At 39.4% G+C, this 13,270-nt stretch overlaps 1 protein-coding gene and 1 non-coding gene across 2 annotated transcripts in view; both read left to right on the plus strand.

The window, feature by feature from the left end:
- The window catches only part of LOC137972953 (cubilin-like), a 156,655-nt gene that overhangs the window by 95,562 nt on the left and 47,823 nt on the right, over positions 1–13,270 (plus strand). Inside the window, exons 36-39 of the mRNA XM_068819640.1 lie at positions 9,833–9,980; positions 10,568–10,740; positions 12,482–12,526; positions 12,816–12,963. Coding sequence (XP_068675741.1) covers positions 9,833–9,980; positions 10,568–10,740; positions 12,482–12,526; positions 12,816–12,963 — 514 coding nt within the window. The remainder of the gene's footprint in view (positions 1–9,832; positions 9,981–10,567; positions 10,741–12,481; positions 12,527–12,815; positions 12,964–13,270) is intronic.
- On the plus strand, positions 6,129–6,200 carry Trnaa-agc (transfer RNA alanine (anticodon AGC)). Its single transcript has one exon. It is a non-coding gene; the product is annotated as a tRNA-Ala (tRNA).

Here is a 13,270-nt window from a genome sequence, read left to right on the forward strand (position 1 = left end):
CATTCAAACGAGAGCCGAATTTTCTACGACTTTTTAAGTAGCATGCAAATTGCACGCCATTTTGGCATACCACTCGCTGAAGTCTTCTCTCGACTTATGACGTAGATTCAGGAACACGTGGTCAGAGAACATGAGGATTTTAGAGTTGATGCGAAAAAATGCCTGAAAGATGCGTTACCGCTAGCCGCAGAGCCGAAGTGAACGAAAGTGGGTTTCGCGCGGTTCACGTCGGATAGAGTGGATTGAGTAGAATGGCTGCTGCCGCAGTGCCTAGTCGACTTAAGTTTAAAATTGAGCTGAGTGGACTGGCTAGTGCCGCAGTGCTTGCCTCATGGATTAAAGAACGAGGTGTATCCAACAACACGACTGCGACACTGCGGCAGCAGTGTTTTTAGGGTCCATTTCTTGTGGGCGGGTATTCTGCTTTTGACATTATAAGTCTGTAATAGGTAGTATCTGCAGATTTCGCAAAGTGATTTTCTGCTCAATACCTTAATTTAATTGATTTCAGTTAAAGCTGACCCGCATGTGCGAGCAAAAGCCTAGCCTCTGTATCCAGAGAAGAATCCGACACTTTATAACTTCTCAAGTGTGCCTTGGTGTCCTTATCACATTTTGCTATTGTTACGCATTAAACGTTTGCTGGATTATCAGAACTTGGGCCACGAATTCCCCCAACAAACTCCGAATAACCGCACGAAGCCATTGGTCTGTATGCTTTGTCTTAATCTCTTGCGTGACAGCTCTGACGACACAATCACGGCACAACTCACGAAGGTCACAAAGCGTTCGACTGGTTCGATGGTCGTTTGAGGGCTTCGAGGAAAATCCAACCAGGGTATACTTATATAAAAGGGGATACCTTTCTTTGTTTGTTTTTCAGGTATGTTCAGAAAGTTAATTAAGGAAACTTGTTTGCGTAAAAATATGGAATGGAATGAATCTTACTAGTATGCAAATTTTTAGGTCAGTTATTTTAATTACCGGATATGTCACTCTTGAACCAAAACAGTTAAATTTCAAATGACACGTTCCATTTTACCTACAGTAGTTCCAGTAAACCTAAAGACTAAAGACTCGAATTGTTCAGTGAATAAATCGAGATTAGCGTGTGTGATTCAATATACCTCGCCTCCGCTTTGGTGGTCGAAGGTCGACTTTTGTTGACAAACAGCATGTTGAAATTGGGCCTCAAAAATCCTCCGTTTCATTTACCCAAAAATTTTATTGAATTTAATTGCAGCAGAAACATTGCTTATTCCGATGAATATCATCCCGTTTGAGAAAGCCATGTACCAGGATGCTTTTTTGACAGTCGAATTTCGTACAAATTTGGCACTCTGTAATCAATGTAAAAAAGGTTAAGTTTTAAAATTTGGTCAGTCAAAAATTCCAGTTTTGGTATATTGTACCGTTAACAGCGCTAAAGGGTGAAGGAATTACTGTAGTTGTGCCATGTTGTTTTGAATTTCAAGTAACTCATTCGTTATTTCAAAAATAGCGATTCAAACGAGCAACATTTTGGAGTCGTTTTCCCTCGCTCACAAGGCTCCATACCGAAAAAGTCGCCGTCCAGGTAAAATAATTATCGAAACAAACTAAAACATATTTTTCTAAAAATGGTTTTGGTAGTACTTTATTGTGACAAAGTTTGGCAATTTTCGATTTTTTTATCTTGCACGGTCTTAGGTGAAAATTGCTGAGAGGCGCTCTTAAGACGAGGGATAAAAGCTAGAATTGCACCACTTAAGCTAAATTGGTTAAAGATTTACAATCATGGTATAACATAATGTAGTAGATAAAGGATGGTACTTATTTTATATCAAATAATATGCATAATTCAATTTTTTAGTGCCTATACGCAATAACTATAATGCTTTTAAATGTCTCCTAATGTTACAACGACTTAGAGCCGAAGCCTGAGCTCACGATCTTCGAAGTCACTATTTAGAAGTGGCGCATTTTACTGAAGCCCCGTGAAAACGGAAGCAACATTATTGGCCAACATTGTGGCAACATTGTTGGATGTTACATGCTGCGTCCGTTTGCACGCCTTGTTGCATGCTGTTGCGTGTGGGAGTTGTTGTAGAAAGTTATAAACTCGTCAAACTTTTGAGTCGAAAAATCTCCCAAAATTTCTTCTGTTCCGTGATCTCCCAAGAGTCGCGTCACAATATTGGATCTGTTTACACAGCTCTTCCAACATTGTTGGGGCCACGCACGCGCATTACACATGGTCTCCATGAAGACAGTAACGCATTAATATGTTGAAAACAAGATGGCAGCCGAATTTTGTAAGTTTACAGAGTCCTATGGGTCTTATCCTTCCCACTTCTTAGGAGTTGTAGCGTCCGTTTGTACATCACTGCCAACACCTTGCAACATCTGCAGAACCAACAACTCTCAACAATGCTGGAGTTGTTGCGTCCGTTTGCCACAGGGCTTTACAGTCCAGTTATCATTTAGTGACTTAAATATCTTGCTTCTTTTGAAAACAGTATCTACAACATATCGGCCAACGCCCACCACTCAGAGTCCATCAGGTAATAATTTTTTAAATAAAACCTTCACTTTGGTAATATCAATCGATAAATTTTGATTTATAGCCTGCGATAGCATCGGGTTTTTTTCGGAGAGAAACGACCGCCGGAAATAGGTCTGCGTTTGCAGGTTATTTGATTTACTATTGACAGAAAAGTGTGTCACGGTTTGTTTGTTTCCAACACTAGTTCTTATATAGTAGACCAAATTGTACCCAATTGAAACCCTTTAGGAATAAAACGTTTCGTTCCAGGTATTTCCATATCATTTAAATGTTATTGGTACATTATAATGCAAATACAATACACAACGAATTGAATAGGCCATTTCCGAGTTCATGTCTTCCTCCTCTAAGTGCGAAGTTTTTCTTATGAAAATTAGTTTTAATTCATATGTAAAGTGGAAATAATTACCATCACAAAAACTCGCTTTGAGGATGATGAACTAGGAAATGGTCTATTAGGTATAACATTGAGTTAGCTAATTTGGTCTATAGATTCCATCCATTCGTGAATCCAGTCTGTTAGATTCTCGCAGTTGATCTAGAACTAGCACTCAACAAAGGCTCATAGCAGGCTGCTATCAGCCTCATTTTAAGGCTCGCTCCAGTGCAATCGAAACATTGGATAATGTCCTTATTTTCTGGACCCCTACAGAATAGAAAATGTACAGCTTGAATTATGATCCTAAGTTATTAATGTCGTCCGTGTAGCCCTTTATACTGAGCGACATTGTTAACCACGAATGGATATCATCAAGAGAAAATGAAGCAAGAGTGTGAATCACCCTCATTTTTTCCTATTCCGATAAAGTTACTTAAAATCTATTTTAGTTCCGTGTCATACTGCGTGCTTATTTCATAGACGACACCTTATTGGTCAGTTGGTGTGAAAGCAGACAGCGCGGTCATGGTAAAAGGTGATAAAAATAACCTACATAGCGCGGGCGCTATCTAAAAATAGATTTTAAATAATTCTCATGGGGCACAGGGAATTGCTCTCCTACCTCATACTCTCTTGATACCATGGATATCACGAACAAAGCAAACTGCCAATGCACTCTTGAGTTTTCAAGCTAGCAGGCAAGCACTTTTGATATTCAGTACTTTGTTGTTGGCTTTAACAGCGCACCGGTGGCTCAGTTGGTTGAGCGTCAGGCTGTCACGCGGGAGGTCGTGAGTTCAACTCTGGCCGGACCAGCACTCAGGGTCTTTAAATAACTGAGGAGAAATAAGTGCTGCCTTTGTAATTACATCTGCAAATGGTTAGACTCTTTAGTCCTCTCTTATAAGGACGATAAACCGTAGGCCTCGTCTCACATCCCTTCAATGTTCATAATCCTGTGGGACGTAAAAGAACCCACACACTTGTCGCTAAGAGTAGGGCATGTAGTTCCCGGTGTTGTGGTCTGTCTTCTGTGCTATATCATGGTTGGGAGGGTAAAAGGGCGCACTTTATTTGGAGCCTCGCTCTGTTGTGCGACCCCTACCACAGCTTGTTTCTCTGTTGTGGTGAAAGTGATTAAATAGATAATAGATGACTGACTGGTTAAAAAACGATAGCCTGGTAAACAAAGATTCCAATGTAGGTCCATCTGTGATGATGTTGATGACAATGACGATGACGACGATTATGATGATATTGTTGTCGATTATGATATTATGTTGACGATGCCAAAGATGATGACCGACATTTTAAAGTCATTTACTGTCATTATTTCAAACTCTCTTTAAAAGCTAACCTTCAACCGACAGGCATTGCGTGCCGTGGAACAATTTTCATATATAAAATCCCGCTAAAGCTGAAATTCATCCAATCAGATCGCTACAATAAGAAACGCGAATTTCCATAACAAAAACGAAAGCCTGTCGGTTGAAGGTGGGCCTTTAACTTACAGCAAACTCAAAATGCCAGGGGTGTGAGCTATCAGCCTTCTTTTTCCCGCATTGAACTCCAGTCTATGATGTATGCTATCAGAGTGAATATGTCATGGCTATTACCACGAATTTTGTCGTTCATTTACTCTTCCTATTAAGCTTGTAGACGAATTATCAACAATACCCTGGAAAGTCCTGGATATCCCAACAACTACCCAAGATACAAGTACTGTGTGGCTACCTATTATATTCCTTTTGGTGCGGCTGTGAACATTACATTTGAGCACTTTGACCTGGCGTATAACTACTACTACTGCAGGTAATCACTTAGATATCGCGCTGCGTAATTTCTCAACCAATCGGTCAACGGCTAAACAAAAAAACTAATAAATGAAAAATAGCAAAGGAAGTATATTTGATTCTCAGTTAGTTTTTCTACTAATTTAAAATAATCTGTGAGAAGTTGAACAGATCTTTCTATTCCTTGGCGTATTTTTCTTCGTATCCAAGAAGAATAACGAAGTTTTCCGTCCTTTTCCGGACAGAATATGAATATTGAAGAGACACTTAAACATATTTAATTGTAGTCTAAAAAAGGTTTCTTTAAGTTACATAGGCAGGGACATCGACTTGGAATGCACTTTTACAGCCATAGGCCTTGTATTGCTTGCAATTTTCCAAAGGCCGGATAACCTGGAAAAGCTGCCGTGTGGGAATCATTCCCGGAAGAAAGTCACAATTTTTTAGTTTGCATCGAGGACAACTGTTTCAGTAAATTTATATGTATCAGAGTATACTTTTAACTTGGAATCTTCTTAACATACTTTGGTCCAGCTTCTATCTGTCTGCCAGTTGGCTCTTAGGTGAAACAGAATTTCCCGATAAATTAAGGATTCATTTGAATATTGGAACTAACCATCCATCCATCCATCCATCCAACCATCCACAGACCTACTCATCCAGCCTTCTATCAACCAATTATTCTTTCAGTCATCTCTCTATCTATCTGTCCATATACCATCCGAATACCCCTCAGGCATTTCATCTACCATAATGCTTCCTTCGATTATCACATACTTATTTACTTAATCCTCTTGGTGCGTGTCCGCACATAAGACCGGAGGGTAACTGAGAATAGAGTGTTTCATGACGTCAGGGCGGTCATGTTGGAGAAGTGAAACAGGAACCAGCAGCCATGTTGGAGAAGTGAAATATTCTTTTGGGAATTGAACTCTATTTTTATGAAAATTATTCCTTTTGTTTTCGTATGCAAATATAGCCGCTGGTCACATGAGCCAAAACACTCTACAGCTACTCATTTTACTTGTTTCTTTCAAAAACTCCCTCGTTCTTTCTCTCGCAATTTTCGCGCGAAATTAATCCTTTGGGCAAAAGGAGCCATGCATATATATATATATATATATATATATATATATATATATATATATAAATTTAAAAAATTAAAAAATTATTATAAATTTAAATTCTCTAAAATTAAAATTAGCCTGTATCCTTCTAGGATCCTTCTAGGATCCTTCCTTGTCATCCGCTAAGTTGACTATGGTCGTGCATCATTAAGTTGATCCTTAGTTGGGTTTCAAGTGAAGTTATAGGCTCCCCTACTTTGTCACCTCGAAAGAAAATTTCCCGGGAGGCCCACGCCTTAAACCACGTAAATCACATCTTCGATGGCTGTGTTGCCAGCATGGTTGTCCTGGTGGTGTAGTGGTGATCACACCCGACTAGCAGTGGGGGGACGTGGGTTCAAATCCCGCTCAGGGCAAATTTTCTTTCACACATTTATTCAGTTAAAAATATGATTATTTGGGGTGTGCATTGTCAGGGTTTCTCTCCTACACTCTCTCTCTCTCTCTCTCTCTCTCTCTCTCTCTCTCTCTCTCTCTCTCTCTCTCTCTCTCTCTCTCTCTATATATATATATATATATATATATATTTATATACGTAAAGTAGGCTTGTATTTGCTGTACTAAGAGTGCTCTATACCATGCGGTAGGGCAATTACAAATGAATGAATAATCAGGACACGATCATACTTTTGCCTCTGGTTTTCATACAGGTCTGTTTCGTACAGGACGTTTAGTTTGTCCTGCACTCATCAGTGTGTAACCAAGAGTGATTTTATTCGTTGAAGATTACCCCTTTTTTTAGTCATACATGGCCGTTCGTGCTGCACGCTCCTATTTACCTAACGTTCTTCAATAGGTATTTCTCATTATGTCTACATTTACTAATCAACTCGTTGCGCTTATTGAGTGTTGCTGTTTGCGGCTGGCATATGATGTAATATTTCTCAGCTATGCATAAATTACAACGTTTTGTCGCGTTAGTATAATGCGAGGCGTGACAAAGAATTTTCCACGAAATTGTATAGTCGGTGTTGCTGTCCTTTAATTGCCAAATGTATTTGCTCAGTTCAGTTGAGTTGCTCTTCGCTCTTGCTTTAAACGATGTTTTATGGTTTGCGTACCTTGCTTTGAAATCAGTCAAAGCGTATATATATATATATTTTACGGGATGAGTTTCATTTCTTCATTCTACGGTCTATATAAATAAGCCTGCATCATTAACTTGATCCCTCTGATTAGCTGATGCCTAAGTTGGTGTTTGCCTGTGAATCGTTAGTCGATCCTTCGGTTTAAGGCTATGAAGGGGTTTAGGCTTTTTTTAGAATCCCGGGATACTCACGATAGGCCAATTCACTGTCTCGATACCTGCGTTGCCAGCGTGGTTGTCCTGATGGTGTAGTGATCATCACACCCTACCGGTATTCAGGGGGACGTGGGTTCAAATCCCGCTCAGGGCAATTCTTCATGTTTTTCATTCGCTATAATAAATCAGTTGATTTACGGGATGGGTTTCATTTCTTCATTCTACGGTATATATATATATATTTGTTAAGTGAAAGTCTAGCTATATAACAACTTTAAAAACTTAAAGAAATCATCTTGGTTATTGTTTCTTTTTCCGAAATCGTCCGCGCTCGTTCTTTCCCTAGCTATTTACACGCGGAATTAATCCTTTGTGCAAGCGGGTTTATGCGATTATATAATTATTTCTGACCTCATTTTCCATCCTATCTCATCCAATCTTGTCAGTCGAACCTATTTAAGCCAAAAAACTGAAAATAAAAGGTTTCTTGTTTCAGTTCTAGATCTGATTATCTGTGGATTGGGAACGACAATTATGGCTTCTCTCGCAGATATTGCCGTAATCATACTGGACAAAGTGTTATTGTCACTGGTCGCTATGTCACTCTGTCTTTTCAATCATACTGCTGCTTCCAGGGAAGAGGATTCCGGTTACTATTCATTCCTGTTTACGGTGGTAAGTACAGCAAGGAAAAATGGAACCAAATTATCTCATGAAGTAGTTGTTGCTGAAATGAATGACGAAAAATGGTGGAGTTGTATTATATAGATATACATGGACAATTTCAATAACGGAGGTAAAGGAATAGCGTTGTTTTGCTAGTGTACGACAGTTTATCATCATCATTTTATCGTTTTTAAGCAGCGAAAGAGCTCAATTAACATAAGTCTCGCAATTTTACAAAAAGAGAAACTTGCACTAGATTGCCATCATTTGAAGTAGTTTGAAAATATGCTTTGACAAATGCCTCTCTCAAAACCATACGGAAATACGAGTCTCAGAAATTAAATTAAACTGACCTTCCATTTTTGGTCGATATGTTACAAGTTTGATGACGTTGAATCAACATTTTTCGTTCTACAATAATGTTGACTAACTCGCAATAAGTATCGTGCCAGCAACCGAGAAATTAGGCTTCACTTTTTCGGACTAAAAACGGCGAACTCCAGAGTGAAATTAACTGTTTATCCAAACGTGAAATCCTTTTGATCTCAGCCGGCTTTTTTACTTGCTTGTCGATTGGACCCTATCATCAAGGAAGTGTTAAGAACAGAGATGGAAGCTAGAATTGCACCACTTAAGCTAAACTGATTAAAGATTTGCAATCATTGTATAACATAATAGATACAAAGGGTTTAATTATCTTATATCAACATCATATGCACAGATCAATGTTTCAGTGTCTCTACACAATAACTATAAGGCTGTTTAATGTCTCCTCATGTTACAACGCCTTAAAGGCGAAGCCTAAACCAACGATCTTCTACATCACTATTTAATTAATTGAGAAAAGGCGCATTTTAAGCCCGTCAAAACGGACGCAACATTGTTGGATATTACATGTTCCGTCCGTTTGGACGCCTTGTTGCATGTTGTTGCGTGTGGCTAGGAGTTGTAGCAAAAAGTTATAAACTGATCAAAACTCCCAACATTTCTTTTGTTCCGTGATCTCCGAAGCTTAGCCCACCAATATTGGATCCGTTCGCACAGCTCTTCCAACATTGTTGGGGCCACCCTCACGCATAACATTGGGTCTCCATGGAGATAGCAACGCATTGACATGTTAAATAAACAAGATGGCAGTTGATATTTTTAATTTTACAAAGTCTCATGGGTCGTAACCTTCCCATAATACATTTCACGCCCTTACATTGTTAGCAGTTGTAGCGTCCGTTGGCACACCGCTGCTAACATCATCCAGCCTCCGCAAAACAACCAACTCTTAACAATGGTGAAGTTGTTGCAACTGTTTGCACAGGGCTTTAGGGTTCAGCAAGAGAAAATGAGGGGACAGAGAGGGAAGCTCCCCGTCCAGCCCTTGGGATATGTCATGTCCACGAAAGTTATTTTTAGACGAGCGGAAGTCTTTGTTCTAGCGGAAGTCTGTCTTCCGAGACGTCCGCATGCAGGCCAACCTCGGGCTGATGTTTGAAAGAAAATAAATATTCATCAGCCTTCCACGTGCGCCGCCATTTTCTCTTTTCCCTAAGAAACTGAGAGCGAGGCAAGACTGCATGGGGACATTTCGGAAGAGAGACTTCCGCTAGAACAAAGACTTCCGCTCGTCTAAAAATAACTTTTGTGGACATGACATATCCCGGCCAACGGCTTGAGCCTCCCTCTCTGTCCCCTCATTTTCTCTTGGGTCCAGTTACCATTTAGTGACTTGAATGTCCTTTTTTTCAAAACAGTGTCGACAACAAATCGGCCAACGCCCACCACTCAGAGTCCAACAGGTAATAATGTTTTAAATGGAATCTTCCCTTTAATAATATCAATCGATAAATATTAATTTATAGCCTGCGATAGCATCAGGGTTTTCGGAGAGAAACGACCACTGGGATTACGTCTGCGTGCGCAGGCTATTTGACTCACTGCTGACAGAATTTGAAAGACTCAAATGAAAGCCAAGTTTGAAACTGTTTCACGGTTTTTTCGTTTATTTTCCTGTTTGCGTGTTATCCTGCTTAATTTAATAAAGCGTAATACCACGACTTCTGTCTTCCATCTACTCTTTCTATTAAGCTTGTAGACGAATTATCAACAATACGCTGGAAAGTCCTGGATATCCCAACAACTACCCAAGTTACAAGTACTGTGTGGCCACCTATTATATTCCTTTTGGTGCGGCTGTGAACATTACATTTGAGCACTTCGACCTGGCAAATCGCAGGTAATCACTTAGATCTCGCGCTGCGTAAGCTTATTTTCTCAAACTATCGGCCAAAGGCTGAAAAATACATAAATAAATGAAAAACTGCAAACGAAGTATTGTTGATTTCCAGTTAACATTTGTCCGAATGTAAAAAAATCTGTGAGAAATTCTAATAAATCAAGAGATATTTCTATTCCTTGGCATATTTTTCTTCCAGGTAATTTTCCGTCCTTTTTCGGACAGAATATGAGTATATAAGAAATATTTAAATAGCATTAAGTGTAGTCTAAATAAGTTTCTTTAAGTTACATAGGCCGGTGCATTGACTTGGTATGTACTTGTACTGCCGGATAACTGAGGTGTGGGAATTATTCCTGGAAGAAAGTCACACGATTTCTTGGTTGGCATCGAGGACACCTGTTTCAGGAAATTTATATGTATTAGAGTATACTTTAAACTTGGCATCTAGCAATTTACACATGGAATTACTTCTTTGTGCAAAAGGGTTCTTGTGATCACATACTTATTTCTCACGGCATTTTGCATCTTATCTGATTTAAACTAGTAAAGACAGAAAACTGAAAATAAAAGGTTTCTTGTTTCAGTTATGATTATCTGAGGATATGGAACAACAATTATGGCTTCTATCGCACATATAGAGGCTATCGTACTGGACAAAGTGTCATTGTCACTGGTCGCTATGTCACTCTGTCTTTTCAATCATACTGCTGCTTCCAGGGAAGAGGATTCCGGTTACTATTCATTCCTGTTTACGGTGGTAAGTACAGCAAGGAAAAATGGAACCAAATTATCTCATGAAGTAGTTGTTGCTGAAATGAATGACGAAAAATGGTGGAGTTGTATTATAAAGATATACATGGACAATTTCAATAACGGAGGTAAAGGAATAGCGTTGTTTTGCTAATGTACGACAGTTCATCATCATCATTTTATCGTTTTTAAGCAGCGAAAGAGCTCAATTAACATAAGTCTCGCAATTTTACAAAAAGAGAAACTTGCACGAGATTGCCATCATTTGAAGTAGTTTGAAAATATGCTTTGACAAATGCCTCTCTCAAAACCATACGGAAATACGAGTCTCAGAAATTAATTTAAATTAAATTGACCTTCCATTTTTGGTCGATATGTTACAAGTTTGATGACGTTGAATCAACATTTTTCGTTCTACAATAATGTTGACTAACTCGCAATAAGTATCGTGCCAGCAACCGAGAAATTAGGCTTCACTTTTTCGGACTAAAAACGGCGAACTCCAGAGTGAAATTAACTGTTTACCCAAACGTGAAATCCTTTTGATCTCAGCCGGCTTTTTTACTTGCTTGTCGATTGGACCCTATCATCAAGGAAGTGTTAAGAACAGAGATGGAAGCTAGAATTGCACCACTTAAGCTAAACTGGTTAAAGATTTGCAATCATTGTATAACATAATAGATACAAAGGGTTTAATTATCTTATATCAACATCATATGCACAGATCAATGTTTCAGTGTCTCTACACAATAACTATAAGGCTGTTTAATGTCTCCTCATGTTACAACGCCTTAAAGGCGAAGCCTAAACCAACGATCTTCTACATCACTATTTAATTAATTGAGAAAAGGCGCATTTTAAGCCCGTCAAAACGGACGCAACATTGTTGGATATTACATGTTCCGTCCGTTTGGACGCCTTGTTGCATGTTGTTGCGTGTGGCTAGGAGTTGTAGCAAAAAGTTATAAACTGATCAAAACTCCCAACATTTCTTTTGTTCCGTGATCTCCGAAGCTTAGCCCACCAATATTGGATCCGTTCGCACAGCTCTTCCAACATTGTTGGGGCCACTCTCGCGCATAACATTGGGTCTCCATGGAGATAGCAACGCATTGACATGTTAAATAAACAAGATGGCAGTTGATATTTTTAAGTTTACAAAGTCTCATGGGTCGTAACCTTCCCATAATACATTTCACGCCCTTACATTGTTAGCAGTTGTAGCGTCCGTTGGCACACCGCTGCTAACATCATCCAGCCTCCGCAAAACAACCAACTCTTAACAATGGTGAAGTTGTTGCAACTGTTTGCACAGGGCTTTAGGGTTCAGCAAGAGAAAATGAGGGGACAGAGAGGGAAGCTCCCCGTCCAGCCCTTGGGATATGTCATGTCCACGAAAGTTATTTTTAGACGAGCGGAAGTCTTTGTTCTAGCGGAAGTCTGTCTTCCGAGACGTCCGCATGCAGGCCAACCTCGGGCTGATGTTTGAAAGAAAATAAATATTCATCAGCCTTCCACGTGCGCCGCCATTTTCTCTTTTCCCTAAGAAACTGAGAGCGAGGCAAGACTGCATGGGGACATTTCGGAAGAGAGACTTCCGCTAGAACAAAGACTTCCGCTCGTCTAAAAATAACTTTTGTGGACATGACATATCCCGGCCAACGGCTTGAGCCTCCCTCTCTGTCCCCTCATTTTCTCTTGGGTCCAGTTACCATTTAGTGACTTGAATGTCCTTTTTTTCAAAACAGTGTCGACAACAAATCGGCCAACGCCCACCACTCAGAGTCCAACAGGTAATAATGTTTTAAATGGAATCTTCCCTTTAATAATATCAATCGATAAATATTAATTTATAGCCTGCGATAGCATCAGGGTTTTCGGAGAGAAACGACCACTGGGATTACGTCTGCGTGCGCAGGCTATTTGACTCACTGCTGACAGAATTTGAAAGACTCAAATGAAAGCCAAGTTTGAAACTGTTTCACGGTTTCTTCGTTTATTTTCCTGTTTGCGTGTTATCCTGCTTAATTTAATAAAGCGTAATACCACGACTTCTGTCTTCCATCTACTCTTTCTATTAAGCTTGTAGACGAATTATCAACAATACCCTGGAAAGTCCTGGATATCCCAACAACTACCCAAGTTACAAGTACTGTGTGGCCACCTATTATATTCCTTTTGGTGCGGCTGTGAACATTACATTTGAGCACTTCGACCTGGCAAATCGCAGGTAATCACTTAGATCTCGCGCTGCGTAAGCTTATTTTCTTAAACTATCGGCCAAAGGCTGAAAAATACATAAATAAATGAAAAACTGCAAACGAAGTATTGTTGATTTCCAGTTAACATTTGTCCGAATGTAAAAAAATCTGTGAGAAATTCTAATAAATCAAGAGATATTTCTATTCCTTGGCATATTTTTCTTCCAGGTAATTTTCCGTCCTTTTTCGGACAGAATATGAGTATATAAGAAATATTTAAATAGCATTAAGTGTAGTCTAAATAAGTTTCTTTAAGTTACATAGGCCGGTGCATTG

The sequence above is a fragment of the Montipora foliosa genome, chromosome 10, assembly GCF_036669935.1.
Source record: "Montipora foliosa isolate CH-2021 chromosome 10, ASM3666993v2, whole genome shotgun sequence".
NCBI classification, from domain to species: Eukaryota; Metazoa; Cnidaria; class Anthozoa; order Scleractinia; family Acroporidae; genus Montipora; species Montipora foliosa.